The 20,540-nt window shown below is 42.2% G+C and overlaps 1 protein-coding gene across 1 annotated transcript in view; it reads left to right on the top strand.

Moving 5' to 3' along the window:
• Positions 1–20,540, top strand: part of LOC115193672 (AT-rich interactive domain-containing protein 5B) — a 68,938-nt gene that overhangs the window by 16,084 nt on the left and 32,314 nt on the right. The window contains exon 4 of the mRNA XM_029752544.1: positions 3,947–4,177. Within this exon, the coding sequence (XP_029608404.1) occupies positions 3,947–4,177 (231 nt within the window). The remainder of the gene's footprint in view (positions 1–3,946; positions 4,178–20,540) is intronic.

The raw sequence follows: 20,540 nt of genomic DNA, 5'->3' as shown, positions 1-20,540 counted from the left end.
CTAAATTCTTGCGCAGCACACTTGAATAAATTGAGGTGAAAATTATATAAACGTTTCTTTTTTGTTTCGGGACACCCTCCCCTCCCTCCAATCCCCCCAAAAAATAGAACAGAAAGAGGCACTTTAGTGCCATTAGATAATTAAGAACAGGAACCAACTTGCAGAGAGAGCAGCCCTCTGCTGTCCTTCCTTCATACAGTTTTAATAGAACATTTCCTCTGGGCGTTTGTGCCCTTTTGTGAGAATACCATTCCCTTTGAAGGCTTTACAGATATGCCTTGTGAATATAATGGCGACTAATAGTTATCTTAAGGCTGATCTAAACCAGGAAATGTTTTGATGCAACTGATATTATGGGTTGTTGTGAAGAGGCGAGTCAATACTTGATTGGAGCCCATTGAATCATGGTGGCTACATTATGCGTCATGAATATGAAGGGATAAAAAAAAATCTCCCTAGGGAGGAGAAGCTAGTCGTTACTGAAATATGATTGTCTTTTTGCATTCCGTCCAATATTTATTACTGGCAGATGCCATGCTTTTTTGGTTCAATAAAGACAAACAGCTTGAGAGCCAGCCTGCATATAGCTCTCTGTGTCACGTCCTTTATATGAAAACCGTAGATGCTGCAGGAAAGAGAGGCGGATGAATCAGAGAGGTGTTATACATTATGAAAGGAGTCTTGGGTAAATGGAAACAGGGCAACCTCTGAAATCAATACAGAGCTGAACAGCAAAAAAGGCAGTGGATGGGGAGAGAATACAAAATAGTCTCCTTGTCCAGTTTCCCTAGTTTATTCCCTGTACTTTGATAAGCTTTACATTTTGTTTTGATATCCGTGCGGTACCTACTGTAAGAACAGATATCAACGTGTCGCTATTGCCTCATAACACTAGGCTCCAGTAAATTCCTTGTCTGGTTAGATGATGTGGAAATGTTGACAACAGCAAATTTCAGCCGAGTGAGTGATTTAGGACTTAGTGACTGAAAGACAGTATGAGAATAATGGTTTTCAGCATTTTTGCCTCAGTGAACAGAACTTCACTCACAGTGTTTGAAATAGTTTTTTCCCCTGGTGTAACAATTTTAAGCTTGTTTGAAATGTAAGCCATACAACACCAATTTCGTTAATACATTGGGCTGTTACCTAGCATAAAATCGTTTTTTGGAGTCTGTGTTGGAAAATAGATGTTCTTTTACTTTTCATCATGTAATCTCTTTTGAAGGAAACCCAGAAGTAGGTTTGAAAGGGTTGCTAGCATTGACCGGAGAAGTGGAAAGCAAAAAAGCTCTCATTGCCTATGGTTGTTCAGAGTAATGGTGATGCAGGAAGCAGCAGTATTATAAATAGTAGGCCTATATCCCAGAATCACCGACCTTGACCTTGAGTTGTCTTGGAATTGGAGTTCTGCACTTGCTTATGCAGGCACTATAATCCATCTGCTGTATAATTACGGTTGAATAGCATATTTTGTAATACACTATTATATGTCCTCGGTTATGAATAGTAATGAACTGTCTTGAATGGTTATGATGACATCCTGTCACATTGTGTTTATGCTGATGATACAGACCCTGTTGTGTATGTTAGCTTTGAGATGACTTGACGATCCATTTAAAAAAAAATATATATATACGTTACATGGTAGTTTAATCATCACAGAAGGGCCTCTAGGTCCTACACTAAAGGCTGCTTGTCAAAACCAGCTGCTTTAGTAAAGAGAGAGAAAGAGAAACGGCATAATGTTTTTTCTCTCAGTCTTTCAACTCTCTAGTGACAGAGCTAAGGCCCCAGCCAATTGAAATTTGTATGTAAAGATCCTTTATTTGAAAAGATCAGATTTGATGAACAAAGGAACATTAAGTGTGTACATACCATTCCATTATATACCATTCCATTCCATTATATTATATACCATTCCATTATATACCATTCCATTCCATTATATTATATACCATTACATTCTATTCCATTATATTATATACCATTACATTACATTCCATTATATTATATACCATTACATTGCATTACACACACACACTCTTGCACACACCACACGCACACGTTTTGTTCTTCTATATTTGTCGGTACCTAAAATTAATTTCCTTTCAAAATCCTATTTTCACCTAAATATAACCCTTCCCTAACCTTAACCCATAACCCAAACCCTAAACATAACTCCTAACCCTAAACCTAACCACTAACCCCTTACCCTAACCCTAATTTTAACCTTAATTGTCACCCAAACCCTAACCCCTAAGCTTAAAATAGCCTTTGTCCTGATGGAAACATGGGGAATATCCCCACGAGGGAGAATTTTTCTTGTTTTACTATCCTTGTGGGGACTTTTGGGAATTTTAGGTCCCCACAAGGTTAGAAGAACCAGCACACACACACACACACACACACACACACTTAGTCCTACTATACAGTAAATCCCCCATGGCTTCTTCCCCAAATTGAATCTAATCAAAAGAATGCTGGGAGGGCCCTCAGGAGATTGCCAGGTTCCATAGTTGGCTAGTTCAAATAGAATCCTTGACATTTGGAAACAAACCATGTGCCACCAAGCAGTAATTGCATACAACCACAGAAACACACATCTGTGCTGTGTGTGTTTGAGGATGGGGGCTTTCATTGCCTGCCTTTTGAAGTATTATTAATGTGTAGTTATCTGGCTCTGTTGTCTGTGAAAGGTACCTGTATTGGACTATGGTACCTAATAGGGCTGGGCTGCGGACACCAAATTGGAGCAAATGGTATCAAATGAAGGTGTGCCACCAAACCCTGTTCAATAGAAATGCTCATTTTATATTCAGATCATATTTCATATAAATTATTATCATCAACACTGTCAATAATATTGATAACTATGATATGAATTATTCTCCATATCGCCCAGAACCTAGTACAGGTACTTCATATTAAAAGTCTCATTATTATATTGTGGAATGTTTTAGTAGGTGCTACTATAGAATGCCTACATTCAAAACCTCATTATGGATTACACCTCTGGCTGGATATGCGCGAAGAAATGCCACCCAGGGATTATTCAACATTTTCAGTCTATACTTATACTGTATGCAGAGTGGAAGAGAGCGAAAGAGAGGAGTAGGGAGAGAGAGGGGATGGTCAATTAGTGTTTAATTTCTATGTGTGTAAGGTTTCCATTGTACTGGTCTACCAATTTGGCCAACTCAACGTTACTTTTCTGTACGAGGGTTGCATATATGGTGGATTTTTATGCTTAGATGGACAAAGGGGTATATATTATTCTTTCACGGCTAACAGTACTTGTTTGGGCTCAATAGTAGTATATTTCACCACTATAAAGTATATTGTTTTTCTTGTCACACAATTGCATGATATCCTTATAGATTGGGGCGGCAGGTAGCCTAGTGGTTAGAGCGTTGGACTGGTAACTGAAAGGTTGCAAGATTGAATCCCCGAGCTGACAATGTAAAAACCTGTCGTTCTGCCCCTGAACAAGGCAGTTAACACACTGTTCCTAGGCCGTCATTGAAAATAAAAATGTGTTTTTAACTGACTTGCCTAGTTAAATAAAGGTAAAAAATTGTAATGGATTGTCTTGGGTTCTCTCTAACCAGGTTAACACATTGTCTACCTAAACTGCCTGTTTCTGAAAGACAAGACTGCCTTAAGGGGCATTTCTTACATGCTTGTTTTCCTAAACTGAGCAATCCTGGGAAAACTTCTGCTTGAATTTACTTATAAGTTGCTTATTAACACCTGCCAATCTAGATGTGAAGATCTTTTAGTTGTGTTGACATTTGCCTCTGCTATTATCAGTATATGTCATACATAAAGTCGTACACATTCCCGTATTCAAGTGAAATGTGTCATTATCAGGGGGTGGGGGTGGGTTTAAACTATATTTGTTTGGAACTAGGGCTGACTGTTTGTTTGAAATATTGTTTTGCTCCAGGTCAGGAAGATGACGGCAGGAAGGTTCTGGTGCTGAGCTATCCCCAGTACTGCCGTTACCGCTCTGTCCTGGCCCGGCTCAGAGAGCAGCCATCGGTCCTGCTGACGAACCACACCGTGCTGGCTCTGGGCGGCATCGCCTCCCTACACAGCACAACACGCATCCTCTACTGCAGGGACACCTTTGAACACCCCACCCTGCTGCAGAACGAGAGTGTCTGCGACGAGTTCGGTAAGTCCCAAAATGCTAGGGTGCAGGTAGCACCTGCTCTGCTTAAAAAGGTTTTCTCCAATTTTGCACCGACTGAACACCACACAGGGTTGAGGTCACTTCCACTTTGATTCAAGTCACTTCGAGGGATGGATTGAATTGAAAGTCTCTGTGACCTTGAATTGAAATTCCCTATGTGGACTTGAGATGATTCAGTTCACTTCCAAAATTGACTGAATAGAAATGGAACTGATCCCAACACGGCAAAACACACCATACTGATGAGTATCATCTGTCCTTAAGATAATCTTTGTTTAAAGGCCCAGCGCAGCCCAGTGATTTTCCTGTGTTATACGTATATATATATATTTCTACAGTATGAGGTTGGAATAAGCCTGTGAAATAGTGAAAATTATGATAATTCCCTTTTAGTGTGAGAGCGGTTTGAAAAGACCTACTGAAATTTCAGCCTGTTTTGGTGGGATGGAGTTTTGGCCTCCCTAGTGACATCAGGTGGTAAATTACTTAATAGGTCGTTATCAATAAAACGTCACAATATGGTGCAGAGCGTTTGATTTGCCTGTTAGGAGGCAAGGACAACCCCAGCTTCGCTAAATCCATTGACAACTGCGTGCCATTTTTAAGGATTTTTTAAATAAATGTTAACTATTTGGTTGTAATAACATCAGCTCTTGAAGAGAATAGTCAGAACTACACAGTTCTGATTATTCTAGGAAAAACAATTGTGCACATTTAGCTCTTTCATCTCTCAATATTGGCCACCATTAATTTGATATTTGTGTAATATAAATTCAAAGTGAACTATACCTGCCAAGTATGAATGGTTTAGGTTTATTTCCTATCCTTTGTGGGTTCTGCCTGTCAAGCAGCAGAAGGGCGCATTTGCCGATGTACTGTTAGCTGGTAATGTTTACTTTGCAAGCTACCGGTAGAAACTTTGCACAGTTGGCTAAACATAGTGGTAAGTCGACCTAATGTGTTTTTTTCTCCAACCAACGTAGGCCTACCAAGTGAAGTTAGCGAACATGATCCCCTTTTCAACATAGTTTTTAGTCACGATTGGCTGCATTGATTGATGGACCACATCAAATTAACTAGCTAATAACAGGTCACGTTAATATGGCTAGTTAACAAGCTAAATTTCAGGGGATAAACTAGATGGCTATATTGTTAGATTTGCTTGCCATTTATAGTGGTGATGACAGAAGTCCGACTGACAACTTTAACGATGTCAAGCTCTTTCCAAAAGCATGAAGCAAGCTAAATATCACATATTGCTATCTAGCTAGCTACATGCCAAATGGATACGCTACCCTCAAGTATCTGAAATGACGTGATTAATTGATTTTTACTGATCATGAAAAGCATGCAGTTACTTTCTGTATAACTCTGATGATTGAGCTTTTAGATGTGCAATAATCTGAACTGTGTTGTTCTGACTATGCTCTTCAAGAGGTGATGATATTAAAACCAAATACACTATATATACAAAAGTTTATGGACACCCCTTCAAATTAGTGGATTCGGCTATTTCAGCCACACCTGTTGCTGACAGGTGTATAAAATCGAGCACACAGCCATGCAATCTCCATAAACAAACATTGGCAGTAGAATGGCCTTACTGAAGAGCTCAGTGACTTTGCAACAAGTCAGTTCATCAGATTTCTGCCCCGCTAGAGCTGACCTGGTTAACTGTAAGTGCTGTTATTGTGAAGTGGAACAGTCTAGGAGCTGTGTGGCCTACCGTGAAGTGGTAGGCCACACAAGCTCACAAAATGGGACCGCCGAGTGCTGAAGCGCAAGGCGCAGAAAAATCATCTGTCCTCGGTTACAACACTCACTATCGAGTTCCAAGCTGCCTCTGGAAGCAACGTCAGCACGATAACTGTTCGTTGGGAGCTTCATGAAATGTGTTTCCATGGCCGAGCAGCCGCACACAAGCCTAAGATCACCATGCACAATGCCAAGCGTCGGCTGGAGGGATGTAAAGCTCGTCGCCATTGGACTCTGGAGCATCTGGCAGTCTGATGGACGAATCTGGATTTGGCGGATGCCAGGAGAACGCTACCTGCCCGAATGCCTTGTGTCAACTGTAAAGTTTGGTGGAGGAGGAATAATGGTCTTGGGCAATTTTTCATGGTTCGGGCTAAGCCCCTTAGTTCCAGTTAAGAGAAATCTTAACGCTATAGCATAAAATTACATTCTATAGGATCTGTGCTTCCAAATTTGTGTCAACAATTTGGGGGAGGGCCTTTTCTGTTTCAGCATGACAATGCGCCTGTGCACAAAGCGGGGTCCATACAGAAATGGTTTGTCCAGATTGGTGTGGAAGAACTTGACTGGCCTGCACAGAGTCCTGACCTCAACCACATCGAACACCTTTGCAATGAATTGGAACGCCGACTGCGAGCCAGGCCTAATCGCCCAACATCAGTGCCCGACCTCACTAATACACTTGTGGCTGAATGGAAGCAAGTCCCCGCAGCAATGTTCCAACATCTAGTGGAAAGCCTTCCCAGAAGAGTGGAGGCTGTTAGAGCAGGAAAGAGGAAACCAACTCTATATTAAGGCCCATGATTTTGAAATTAGATGTTCGACAAGCATAGTTATAACAGTTATTCAGCAATCCCTTGAAAATGGCACGTAGTTGTCAATGGTTTTAGTGAACCCCCAGCAGCCAAATCTAATGCCCTGCACCATATTGTGACGTTTTATTGATAACGACCTATAGACCAATAAGAAAGAGTTCCAAACCTCTCTGCCAACAACATCTAGTTTTCAGTTTTTCCTTCCCCACTCAGACCACTCGCAGACATTCCTAGTTAATTTCTTGAGAAATTGATCTTTGCTAAAAAGCTGCTTTTGTTCCTTTTTGACCGTTTTGATTTAAAACAATCACAGTAAGGTACTTAATTGATTTGATATTGAGATAAAAACGGCTGCCTTTAACCCATTTTTTTTATAGCTTAACTCATTGGACCTTTTGAATTATAGCTTAACTCGCCGTAATTGTGGAACAGGTAAAAACATTTGGAAAGATTGTCTGTGTGGGTAATTTAATTTTAAAAGAGAAATGAGGAGGTGAGAGGAAACTGTTTTATGCGTAGGAAAATCTGGTATGAATGAATAGCAAGCTCACATTCTCCTGCTGCTCATACTGTTGGCTCATTGTGCCAGCACATGTAAGTGTCACACCGCATTCAGGCACAAGTCTTTTTCACTCTCTGACTGAAGTGTCATTACGTAAACACCACTTCTTTCAGTACGCCACATTAATGTGTGTTTCATTCGTATTAGGAAACATTAAATTCACCCATGTTTAATCCAGATTTGTATTAGGTCAAGTGCCAGGGGCAGTGAATAATGGGCCGTTGTTAAAGCTAGAAGTGACTGGAAACGATTGTATTTATGCTTTTCCAATGCTAATCCTGACCTTTAACATTGGCCAAGTCTTTTTCTAGCGTTGCTAGCATTGCCCATTTAACAGACATTCTTTTTTTATTCAAGGGAATTGACAGCCACCTCACGGTGTGTGGACAGAATGTCATTTGTGTCACTGCAGAACTACTGGAACACTGCTAATAATTACAATGCTGCTATCTAGAGAGGACTAAGGAGTGCCACTGTCATTTAGAGAACGTTAAGGGTTTATTTTGGTTTGGTTACTCAAGGCCTGTGTAATAGCAGGGCAGCTTGACATGATGTCACTTAGTATCATGTACTTACTTCCTATTTCCATATTCATGTAGCCTCATTTCTACCAAACTGTGGAGAGGATGATGACAATGTGACTATTGCATATTATTATCATATTTTCTGTGAACATACTCTTCTGTACAACCACACAGATATGACGGAAGAAATATGTGTCATTACATAACATAGTCTACAAAGAAAGGTTTGAAGAAATGTTAGCGTTCCAAGACATTTCCTCTGGGAGATAGTTAGAGGCAGTAAGATTAACTTTGCTCTGTGGTAATCATACTAAAATTGTAATTCTGTGGTTGGAATATGCTGTGAGAGAACATGTTGTCTTGAACATTGGTATAATTACATGCCTGGCAACAGTGGAACCATGCGTTGAGGATATTGTGAGACAAGTTCTTCTTATTTTCCTGCGACAAAGTAATAATGTTGCTTACCCTCCCTGTCCCCACCTCTGAGAAACATAATACCCATTGCTTAAATAAACGGTGTTTTGAAAGCTGATGAGGTACTTATGTTTGAGGTGAAACTACAGGCTCATTCCTTCGTTTTAGTCTTTTATTCAAACTGCCATGTCTGGGAAGGAGATCAAATCTATATGTTTTTGTGCAAAAATTGTTGTTATTGTTTGCCTGTTTGAAATGTTTCCGCTCAGATTTTGGGGTTTTATGTTTATTAAAGTGGAACATTTTCTGGAATCCATCTGAATCCTTTCAGTAATCCTCGGGGGGAAAGATTTATTGCTGGATATTAATGCTACCCAGATGCATAGATCCTAAAGAGATTCTATTTTTATCGTATTGTGAAATGAAGGGCACTCGCTCTGGAGTGTAAACTTTGTAAATGTTCCTGTAAAAGCACTGTAGCATGGCCAGGATGAGAGCAGAATATAAACACACTGATAAAGGAGTGATTTCCTTTGTGTGCCTGTGTCACTCCCCTCCACTGAATCCCAGTAGAGCTGGAGATTGCCTAAGACAGGCCCATTTTTATCCTGCTAAACTGTTAACATGTGGTCCCCTATAGATTGGAAGAATTCCTGCTCTGAAACCTTTCTTCCAAAGCTAAAATCAGGCTATATAGCTGCCACTGTTTTAATGTATTTGGGTAATCATAGAGATGTAATTTTCTTATCTTTCTGAACCTCCCATCAATTTGGAATTGTCATGCATTTTTTATCATCCAAATGCCATATCATTGAAACATTAGATTAAGGATTTAAGCATGTGAAAAAAAATGTTTTCATGTTCAAGAATCTCACATTGGTACTGAACTAAAAGCATTTTCAGTCCACTGATAGCATGACTGTGTGGTGAAGCATAATATCCCTTGTTTTGTATCCTAATCAGAAGCAAGCTGCCCAGATGCACATTATTACAGGCCTTTTGTCTGTACATTAAACAGCCTGGAGAGGTATGATTTATCTGGACAGAGAGAGGAAGGAGAGGACTTTCATAGGCTCTTGAAGTCGCTTAATTCCTACACAACACATCGTATAGAGGTTGTGGAGTAGCATGCTGGGGCCTGGAGTCAATGAGTCACGAGGGATGATATTACACACCCTTGAAGTTTGTATTTTAAAATGGGAAGTTTGAGTGAAAATAAGGCCACATGCAAAAATGGATGAACTTCCCCTTTAAGTGTGTTGTGTGGGCAGTCTTTTGCTCCTATCATATTTGCAAGTAGAGGAATGTTGGTATTTTTGAACATCGTTTATGAGTATCGTAAATAGCATCACTCTTACTAACACTACTTCCTCATCACGGTACAATGAAGAAGGAAGGCATCTGTGTTATTCAGCGAGGGAAACATCTCACTATCTCTCAGAGGAATAAATTACCCTACAAACAGACAATAGGTAGTGGAAAAGCATGCCCTGACCTATTTGAAATGAGTATACATGTATTATTTATCACCACCACAGTTTAATGCTCAAAGATTTTACTTGTCAAAGTCGTCACAATAGCTCTTTGGTTAACTCAATCCCATCAAATGTAACTGGAGCGTAATCCATTGGAATGCATTATGGTTTATTGATGTATGGGTGTGTTTATTCATGCATTCATTTATTTATAGGTCGCTGTGATTTCTCTTTACCCGGTAATGAATAGCATAAGTCTCGAGCTCCTCCACTGCTGGGTAGTTATATATGAAACAGATTCTTTGATTTTTAAAAGTCCCAGCCAGACCCATTTCGTTTTTGTTTCACTCTGTCAATATCAATAATCTGGAAACGTTTGAAGGTTAGCCCGTTTTTAGCAAATCCCACATTACGTAATTTTGTCTGTTTTACATTCGCTCTCACAGAAAGACATGCCGTATTTGGGACAGCCCCTCTGTGTGTTGTTAGGCTTGACTTTCATCCTTAAAAGGGATTTTCTTCTCTCTAAACAATAGCCATTTAGTGACACTGCCAACTCAAAGGCACAAGGCAAATCTGAACTCTACTGTATGTAAACTGCTCAGATTTATATTTTTAGAACATGACACTATTAATGTATCTGTTTGATATTTTCCTCCTTTTTGACAACAGAGCAACAATTGTATCTTTCTTAATGGGACAGGGCAGAGGAGATGTATGGTGGGGTGGGGACAGAGCGCTTGGTGTGTTCAAATCACACACTGTGACTGGATCTAAATGGAGCACGGGGATGTTGTCAAGTTTTTTCGAGGTCAGAGTTCAGATCATTCCTTACTCTGCTTGTCAGCTTGGTTGTGGTTTAAAGCGGGCAGAGTTTGGAGAATGATGTCTGTTAATGAGTCCCAATGGCACGCTGCAAAGATCATGAGTGTATCACATGAGGAGGAAAGTGGACAGCGAGAATGAAAGGCAGAGGGAAAAATTGAGTGTGTTTAAGTAAAATTCTGATTTATATATGCATCATTTTAAAAGAGCAGGATTAAAGAATGCTCGTTAAACTGTATGTTTAAGTTAAATGTATGGTATTGTACATGTGAGAATGGTATAGGGGCAATTCAATGCTTGAGTGTACTTTGAGTGTATTAGTGTACACTCAAGCACTGCTACTTTATGAGTTTGCTCAGCACAATCACACACATTCACACCCTCTAACACACTCCACCCAATGAAAATGATTTCATAATCCTCACCATAATAAACGTCTTTGAACAGTTTAATTGGCTCTTCCTGGAATCACTCCGTTTCACTTCATTTGATCTGATGAAAGAGTAATGTTCCCTTCCCAAGGGGTGCATACACAACACAGCACAAATAAAGCTGCAGTGGCAAATGACAGCAATAATAAACAAGGCAAATTCATACGCACTTCTGATAATTTTAGCTCAAATTGCTTTTGTTTATTCGCTAATCATGTTAATTAGCGGATCTTGCTTAAAGTGAATTTCATATTTATTCCAGGAGGATGAAAGACCATGGTTATTCGGTATGGTTATTCGGTATAAGTGATGTATCAGAGGGTTGTTGGGTAAGATGTGACACAAATATTATTTTCACACAACATTTTAAAATGACATACAGTAGACACTGTGCTATCTAAGAAGTATTTTGAGCCTTTGTGACATGGAAAGTAGTTCTACACGAAGACATGTATTATATGTAAAGCTGAGAGGGACAGAGACATGGACAACAGAAAAGAGTATTGGTCTTCGCAGGGGAACATAATAAACCTTAGGGCCATTATTAAACAACATCCAGATATTACAGACGTGTCTTCAGCTGTATCAGGAGCTTCGAGGGCTGTTAACTTTAACTCTGTGGTTAAATAAAATAAAGATGTTTTATTGTCACACACTGGATAGGTGCAGTGAAATGTGTGGTTTTACAGGGTATCCCAACCAGATGGAATAGTAGTGGACATAAAGGAAGTGTGTATGCCCTCTTAAAGGAAAGATTCACCCATTTTGAATGTTATATCATTTTTGGGCATCTCCGAGTGATGCTCTACACTCTTAGAAAAAAGGGTGCCATCTAGAACCTAAAATGGTTCTTCTGCTGCCCCCCTAGGAGAACCCTTTGAAAAACATTTTTTGGTTCAAGGTAGAACCCTTTTGGGTTCCATGAAGATCCCTTTCTACAGAGGGTTCTACATGGAACCAAAAAGGATTCTACCTGAAACCAAAAAGGGTCCTCCTATGGGGACAGCCGAAGAACCCTTTTGTAGCCTTTTTTTCTAAGAGTGTATCTGAGCTCTTGCTGTTCACGCAGGCAAAAATACAGTCGGTATGACGTAGCATTGTGTAAAAGACGCTCTCACTACACTGGAAGTTAATAGGGAGATTACTTTTAGATCGCAAAAACGTCTATCATACAGGTCAGATTTCAATACTGTCTGATGTCATAATGCGGGAGGTCTTCTCTCGAATGAGCCATTGATCATATTTATTTTGAGATATTCCTACCTCGAGATATGTGTAATTTAACAGAGGGTGGATCAGATTTGTCCTCTTCAGTCCAGGGTGCATTGCATGGTGCTGTTGCAAACGTCAGACTCCAATGCGAAGCACACAATCTGCAGGTTGAACATGGTGAGATTGTAGACTCCTAAATTGATAGTGCAGTTTGTTTAGGCGATTTTACAGCTAACTAGCTACTTCACATGCTGATATTGACTTTCGTATTATTGTGTGTAGCTACGTTTGCTAGCTAGCTAGCCAGCCAACTCCATACTCACAGTCGGTATTAGATAGAAAGTCACGGCTCAGGCCGCCTGTGGGGAAAACAACCTGTTGTTACCTAGGTTTCCCTCAGTGGCTCACAGCAAAAACGTAACCTTTTTCAAACGCAATTTTCTTGTTGTCTGCTTGTTTTAGTCAATTACAAAACTACATTGAAGAAAAGCACAACATGTCTAAAGATGACTTTTCAACATTGCCTGCTCCCAAGCGTTCTCACTACTTGGAAAAACGTTATATTGTAGGGCTTCCCTCATGCCCCTTTTCATGACGGTGTTAGCAGCCATGTGAGTGAGTGCTAGCTAGCTACCAACTGGAACAATACGCTAGCCAAGACCAACAACACAAACAAACAGACTATACAGCTACAAGTAGTGAACGGAGTTACAAACGGACTATACTAAACAAGTTAAATACCTTACCAGTGATGAAATGTTTTCCATACACAGAGCTATAGTTACGTGTAGCCTACTTGGACACCTGCTCCCCACAATTTCCCACTAAACCACACCAAATAGCCTGAAGCCACAGGGCTCTTCTCGCAGGCTATATCTCCCTACATGGGTGCATTGCGAACCATAGGTCGGGATTTCTGACCTGGTTACAAGTAAATCGAACAACACAGCAGCTTTTCGGCATGTTTTGTTATTTCTGTATAACTAAAAATGTACTACAAAGTTGGGTCTTTTACACTGGGGTCAATGTGAAAGAATGTTTGTTTTCCCCAATTTCTGGGCCGGTCAAAGGGAATTCCTTATTATTACTGAATATCAACTTGGAGTATAGAGTTAGGAATTAGAATACTAGAATGAACATGAACCGTCATATGATGGGATAAAGGTCAGCCATTTTGGTCAGGGAGTTGGTCAACCATGGTTTGCCAGTGCTGTGATAAGATATTGTGTAAAATAATGAATTTGGAGAATTATCTGCAATGCATGTTTGCTACAATGCAGTCAATCAACAGCCATACACTGGCTGAAATCAGTTAATGACAGGACTTAGACAAGTTGTAAATGCAACAAGTACTATATTGTATCATATTTGATTTATTTTTATTCACCTTTATTTAACCAGGTAAGCTAGTTGAGAACAAGTTCTCATTTACAACTGCGACCTGGCCAAGACAAAGCAAAGCAGTGTGACACAAACAACACAGAGTTACACATGGAATAAACAAGCGTACATGTAACCGATGTGAAATGGCTAGTTAGTTAGCGGTGGTGCGCGCTAATAGCGTTTCAATCGGTGACGTCACTCTCTCTGAGACTTGAAGTAGGGTTTCCCCTTGCGTTGCAAGGGCCGCGGCTTTTGTGGCGCAATGGGTAACGATGCTTCGTGGGGTGTCAGTTGTTGATGTGTGCAAGGGTCCCTGGTTCGAGCCCGGGTTGGGGCGAAGAGAGGGACGGAACCTACACTGTTAAATTGATGCTGTTGACCCGGATCATTGGTTGCTGCGGAAAAGGAGGAGGTCAAAGGGGGGGTGAGTGTAACCGATGTGAAATGGCTAGTTAGTTAGCGGTGGTGCGTGCTAATAGCGTTTCAATCGGTGACGTCACTCTCTCTGAGACTTGAAGTAGGGTTTCCCCTTGCATTGCAAGGGCCGCGGCTTTTGTGGCGCGATGGGTAACGTTGCTTCGGTGGGTGTCAGTTGTTGATGTGTGCAAGGGTCCCTGGTTCGAGCCCGGGTTGGGGCGAAGAGAGGGACAGAACCTACACTGTTACATACAGTCAATAACACAATAGGGGAAAAAAGAAAGTCTATATACAGTGTGTGCAAATGGCGTGAGGAGGTAAGGCAATAAATAGGCCATAGTAGCGAAGTAATTACAATTTAGCAAATTAACACTGGAGTGATAGATGAGCAGATGGTGATGTGCAAGTAGAAATACTGGTGAGCAAAAGTGCAGAAAAGTAAATAAAAACAATATGGGGATGAGGTAGGTAGATTGGGTGGGCTATTTACAGATGGGCTTTGTACAGCTGCAGCGATCGGTTAGCTGCACAGATAGCTGATGTTTAAAGTTAGTGAGGGAGCTATAAGTCTCCAGCTTCAGTGATTTTTGCAATTCGTTCCAGTCATTGGCAGCAGAGAACTGGAAGGAAAGGCGGCCAAAGGAGGTGTTGACTTTGGGGATGACCAGTGAAATTGTCACGACTATCAGGTAGCGGAAAGGGTCAGAGTCAAAAGGCAGGAGACCGAGGTCCCAAAAACAAAGATGTTTATTAACACCTTCAGGGGAAAAGATGCAGACGTAAGCTGAGTGCGCTTACCCACCCGACAGGAGCACAGCTCCAAAACAATAAAGCGCACGGGGCGCAACCCGGCAACAATAAACAAACAGCTCCACAAAAACGGGCAGTGTGAAATACGAAAACCCTTTCAACAGACACAAAACAATCCTGCACGAATACCTGAACAAAAAGGACAAACTAAATACCCCCACACTAATTACAAACAAGGAACAGGTGCAGACCTAGACAGACAAAACCAAACAACACAGAAACATAGATCGGTGGCAGCTAGTAGGCCTGCGACGACGACCGCCGAGCGCCGCTCGACCGAGGAGGGGCGCCACCTTCTGTGGATACTGTGACAGAAATATACCTGCTGGAGCGCATGCTACGGGTGGGTGTTGCTATGGTGACCCGTGAGCTGAGATAAGGCGGAGCTTTACCGAGCAAAGACTTACAGATGACCTGGAGCCAGTGGATTTGGCGATAAATATGTAGCGAGGGCCAGCCAACGAGAGCATACAGGTCGCAATGGTGGGTAGTATATGGGGCTTTGGTGACAAAATGGATGGCACTGTGATAGACTGCATCCAATTTGCTGAGTAGAGTGTTGGACCCTATTTTGTAAATGACATCACCGAAGTCAAGGATCGGCAGGATAGTCCGTTTTATGAGGGTATGTTTGGCAGCATGAGTGAAGGAGGCTTTGTTCCAAAATAGGATGCTGCTTCTAGATTTAATTTTGGATTGGAGATGTTTAATATGAGTCTGGAAGAAGAGTTTACCAGACACCTAGGTATTTGTAGTTGTCTACATATTCTAAGTCAGAACCGTCCAGAGTAGTGATGCTACTCGGGGCGGGTGGGTGTGGGCAGCGAACGGTTGAAAAGCATGCATTTGGTTTTACTAGCGTTTAAGAGCAGTTGGAGGCCACGGAAAGAGTGTTGTATGGCATTGAAGCTCGTTTGGAGGTTACTAAACACAGTGTCCAAAGAAGGGCCAGATGTATACAGAATGGTGTCATCTGCGTAGAGGTGGATCGGGGAATTACCCGCAGCAAGAGCGACATCGTTGATACATATAGAGAAAAGAGTCGGCCCGAGAATAGAACCCTGTGGCACCCCCATAGAGACTGCCAGAGGTCTGGACAACAAGCCCTCTGATTTGACACACTGAACTCTGTCTGAGAAGTAGTTGGTGAACAGGCGAGGCAGTCATTTGAGAAACCAAGGCTGTTGAGTCTGCCGATAAGAACACGGTGATTGACAGAGTCGAAAGCCTTGGCCAGGTCGATGAAGACGGCTGCTCAGTACTGTTTTTTATCGATGGAGGTTTTGATATCTTTTAGTACCTTGAGCGTGGCTGAGGTGCACCCGTGACTAGCTCGAAAACTGGATCGCACAGCGGAGAAGGTACGGTGGGATTGAAAATGGTCAGTGATCTGTTTATTAACTTGGCTTTCGAAGACTTTAGAAAGGCAGGGCAGGATGGATATGGGTCTATAACAGTTCGGGTCTAGAGTGTCACCCCCTTTGAAGAGGGGGATGACCGCGGCCGCATTCCAATCTTTAGGGATCTCAAACGATATGAAAGAGAGGTTGAACAGACTGGTAACAGTGTTACCTAGCCTCAGTGTAGTGGGCAGCTGGGAGGAGGTGCTCTTATTCTCCATGGACTTTACAGTGTCCCAAAACCTTTAGGAGTTAGAGCTACAGGATGAAAATTTCTGTTTGAAAAAGCTAGCCTCTGCTTTCCTGACTTGTGTATTGGTTCCTGACTTCCCTGAAAAGTTGCATATCGCGGGGACTATTCGATGCCAGCGCAGTCTGCCACAGGATGTTTTTGTGCTGGTCGAGGGCAGTCAGGTCTGGAGTGAACCAAGGGCTATATCTGTTCTTAGTTCTACATTTTTTGAAAGGGTCATGCTTATTTAAGATGGTGAGGAAATTCCTTTTAAAGAACGACCAGGCATCCTCGACTGACGGAATGAGGTAAATATCCTTCCAGGATACCCGGGCCAGGTCGATTAGAAAGGCCTGCTCGCAGAAGTGCTTTAGGGAGCGTTTGACAGTGATGAGGGGTGGTTGTTTGACCGCGGACCCATAGTGGATGTAGGCAATGACGAAGTGATCGCTGAGATCCTGATTGAAAACAGCAGAGGTGTATTTGGAGGGCAAGTTGGTCAGGATAATATCTATGAGGGTGCCCATGTTTACGGATTTCAGGTTGTACCTGGTGGGTTCCTTGATAATTTGTGTGAAATTGAGGGCATCTAGCTTAGATTGTAGGACTGCCGGGGTGTTAAGCAATATCCCAGTTTAGGTCACCTAACAAAACGAACTCTGAAGATAGATGGGGGGCAATCAATACACATATGGTGTCCAGGGCACAGCTGGGAGCTGAGGGGTGTCTATAACAGGTGGCAACAGTGAGAGACTTATTTCTGGAGGGATTAATTTTTAAAATTAGAAGCTCGAACTGTTTGGGCATAGACCTGGAAAGTATGACAGAACTTTGCAGGCTATCTCTGGAGTAGATTGCAACTCCTCCCCCTTTGGCAGTTCTATCTTGATGGAAAATGTTGTAATTGGGTATGGAAATCTCAGAATTTTTGTTGGCCTTCCTAAGCCAGGATTTTGTCACGGGAAGGACATCAGGGTTGGCGGAGTGTGCTAAAGCAGTGAGTAAAACAAACTTAGGGAGGAGGCTTCTGATGTTAACATGCATGAAACCAAGGCTTTTTTGGTTACAGAAGTTAACAAATGAGAGTGCCTGGGGACACCCAGAGCCTGAGATAACCTCCACATCACCCGAGGAACAGAGGAGGAGTAGGATGAGGGTACGGCTAAAGGCTATCAAAACTGGTCGTCTAGTGCGTTGGGGACAGAGAATAAAAGGAGCAGATTTCTGGGCGTGGTAAAATAGATTCAGAGCATAATGTACAGACAGGGGTATGGTGGTGTGCGGGTACAGTGGAGGTAAACTCAGGAACCGAGTGAGGATAACAGAGGTTGCATCTCTGGACGGGCTAGTTATGCTGGGTTAGGTCACCACATGTGTAGGAGGTGGGACAAAGGAGGTATGTGAGGCATGTTGAGTGGTACTAGGGGCTCCGCAGTAAACTAAAACAATGATAACTATCCTAAACAACAGTGTACAAGGCATATTGACATTTGAGAGAGACATAAAGCGAGGCATAAAGCAATCACAGGTGTTGATTGGGAGAGCTAGCTAAGACAACAACGGGTAAGACAACAACAGCTAATCAGCTAAGACAACAACAGGTAAAATGGCGATGAATGGGCAGAGAGGGACGGTTAACTACACACAGGGCCTGAGTTCGAGGCTGGGGCCAAAAATAAACAAAATGGAGTACCGTGATTAATTAACAGTCCAGCAGGCATCAGCTATGTAGCCAAGTGATCATAGTGTCCAGTGAACAGCAATAGATGGAACAGGGAAGCCGCGGGGTAGTCGTTATGCTAGCACGCGGGAGACACAGCGTTTAAAGTTAGCAGGCCGGGGTAAGGAGAAGCATCTGCTCCGACGTCCGGCAAAGGCTGGTTGAGGGCACAGAGGATGGAGTTACATTGGCGGACCAGTTGTGGTGGTACGGTGGGGCGCCGTGTCGACAAAGGGTCCGGGCCAGATGGCGAAAGAGGTATTGTAGTTGTAGTAATTTAGTTTGCTAGCCGGGAGATGCGCCTGGCTCGCGGCTAACTGATGCTAGCTTCGGGGCAGGGGCATTAGCCACTATAGCCATTCAGTAGCAGCTAGCTAGAAGCGATGAACCAATGCAAGGGTCCAGAGTTTACGGCAAGGATCTGGTGGAGTAGGTGATTCTAGCCGTGTTGGGGTAGAGTCCAGGAGGCATCGGCTGAGTAGCCGAGTGATCACAGAGTAGGCCGGGAGGTGGGCCTGGCTCAGGGCTAGCTTCGGGGCTGGGTCACTCAGTGGCAGCTAGCTAGCTGTGATGATCAGGAGTGATGGTCCAGGGTGTACGGCAGAAATCCGGCGTTGTAGTGGAGAAAACAGTCCGATACTGGCAGGCTGGCAAGTATTATCCAGGCTAAAACAAACGGCTGGTGTCTGTGCAGAAGGTAAAGGCCGCTAGCAGTGGCTAACAATGAATAAATAGCTAGTAGCTAATTAGCTGGTTAGCTTCTGATGGCTAGCTTCTGATGGCGGGTCTGGCTATAAGGTCTAAAAAATAGCGTACCCGTGTCACATTGGGTGAGGCGGGTTACCAGAAGGTATATTTAATTTTAAAATTGAAAAGAGATTGAAAATAAATTGAAATATATACAAAAAAGACGAAAAAAACAAAAAGTAAACGAGAGTATGTTTAATATCATTCACAGCTTTCCAAGAAATGTATTAACTTTTATTTATTCAGGATAGCCCAATTGAGACCAGGGTTTCATTCCTAATGGTGCCCTGAGTACAAAATAAGGCTTCCATTTCCCCCCCATTCTGGAACTTTGAGGGTTTATGACAGGGTTTCCTAACTGGCGGTGTTTATTCGGTTTTATTTGTCTCCCCTCAAGTTTTCTGTGCAAAAAAAAATGTAAGGAAGGTTGGAAATTATGATGTTTTAGTAAAATATTTGATCTGTTTGGGATTATTGCCGTCAATTTGCAGTCTACAAATGATTTGCAATTATGTTTTCCGGCCGCCCAACCATCCGCTCAAGAAAAAAATTACCCGCGGCTTAATCTAGTTGATGATCCCTGGTTTATGACATAGCTCCTCTAGTAATTTCATATGTCGTTATCAATACAACGTCACAATATCATGCATAGTGTTCAATTTGGCTGCTGGGAGGCAAGAAGACACCCAGCTCCACCAAAACCACCTTTTGAAGAGCATAGTCAGAACAACACAGTTCAGATTATTCCACATTTAAAAGCTCAATCATCAGAGTTATACAGAAAGTAACTGCATGCTTTTCATGATCAGTAAACATCAATTAATCACGTCATTTCAGATACTTGAGGGTAGCGTATCCATTTGGCATGTAGGTTGCTAGATAGCAATATGTGTTATTTAGCTTGCTTCATCAGAGATTATGCTTTTTGAAAGAGCCTGCCATTGTCAAAGTTGTCAGTCGGACTTCTGTCATTACCACTATAAATGGCAAGCAAATCTAACAATATAGCCATCTAGTTTATCCCCTGAAAGTTAGCTTGTTAACTAGCCATATTAACGTGATCTGTTATTAGCTAGCTAGCCAATGTGATGTGGTCCATCAATCAATGTATCTAGCAAAGACTTATAGATGACCTGGAGCCAGTGGGTTTGGCGATAAATATGTAGCGAGGACCAGCCAACGAGAGCATACAGGTCGCAATGGTGGGTAGTGCTAGCAACACCCACCCGTAGCATGCGCTCCAGCAGGTATATTTCACTGGTCATCCCCAATGCCAACACCTCATTTGGCCGCCTTTCCTTCCAGTTCTCTGTTGCCAATGACTGGAACGAATTGCAAAAATCACTGAAGTTGGAGACTTATCTCTTCCTCACTAACTTCAAGCATCAGCTGTCAGAGCAGCTTACCGATCGCTGCAGCTGTACACAGCCCATCTGTAAATAGCCCATCCAACGAACTACCTACCTCATCCCCATATTTGTTTTTGTTTTTTTCTGCTCTTTTGCACAGCAGTATTTCTACTTGCACATCCTCATCTGCACATCTATCACTTCAGTGTTAATTGCTAAATTGTAATTACTCGCCTTCATGGTCTATTTATTGCCTTACCTCCTTACTTCA

This window comes from Salmo trutta, chromosome 5, assembly GCF_901001165.1.
Source record: "Salmo trutta chromosome 5, fSalTru1.1, whole genome shotgun sequence".
Lineage (NCBI taxonomy): Eukaryota > Metazoa > Chordata > Actinopteri > Salmoniformes > Salmonidae > Salmo > Salmo trutta.
Note: the sequence above shows the minus strand (reverse complement) of the source record. Positions and strands in the feature narration are given on the sequence as shown.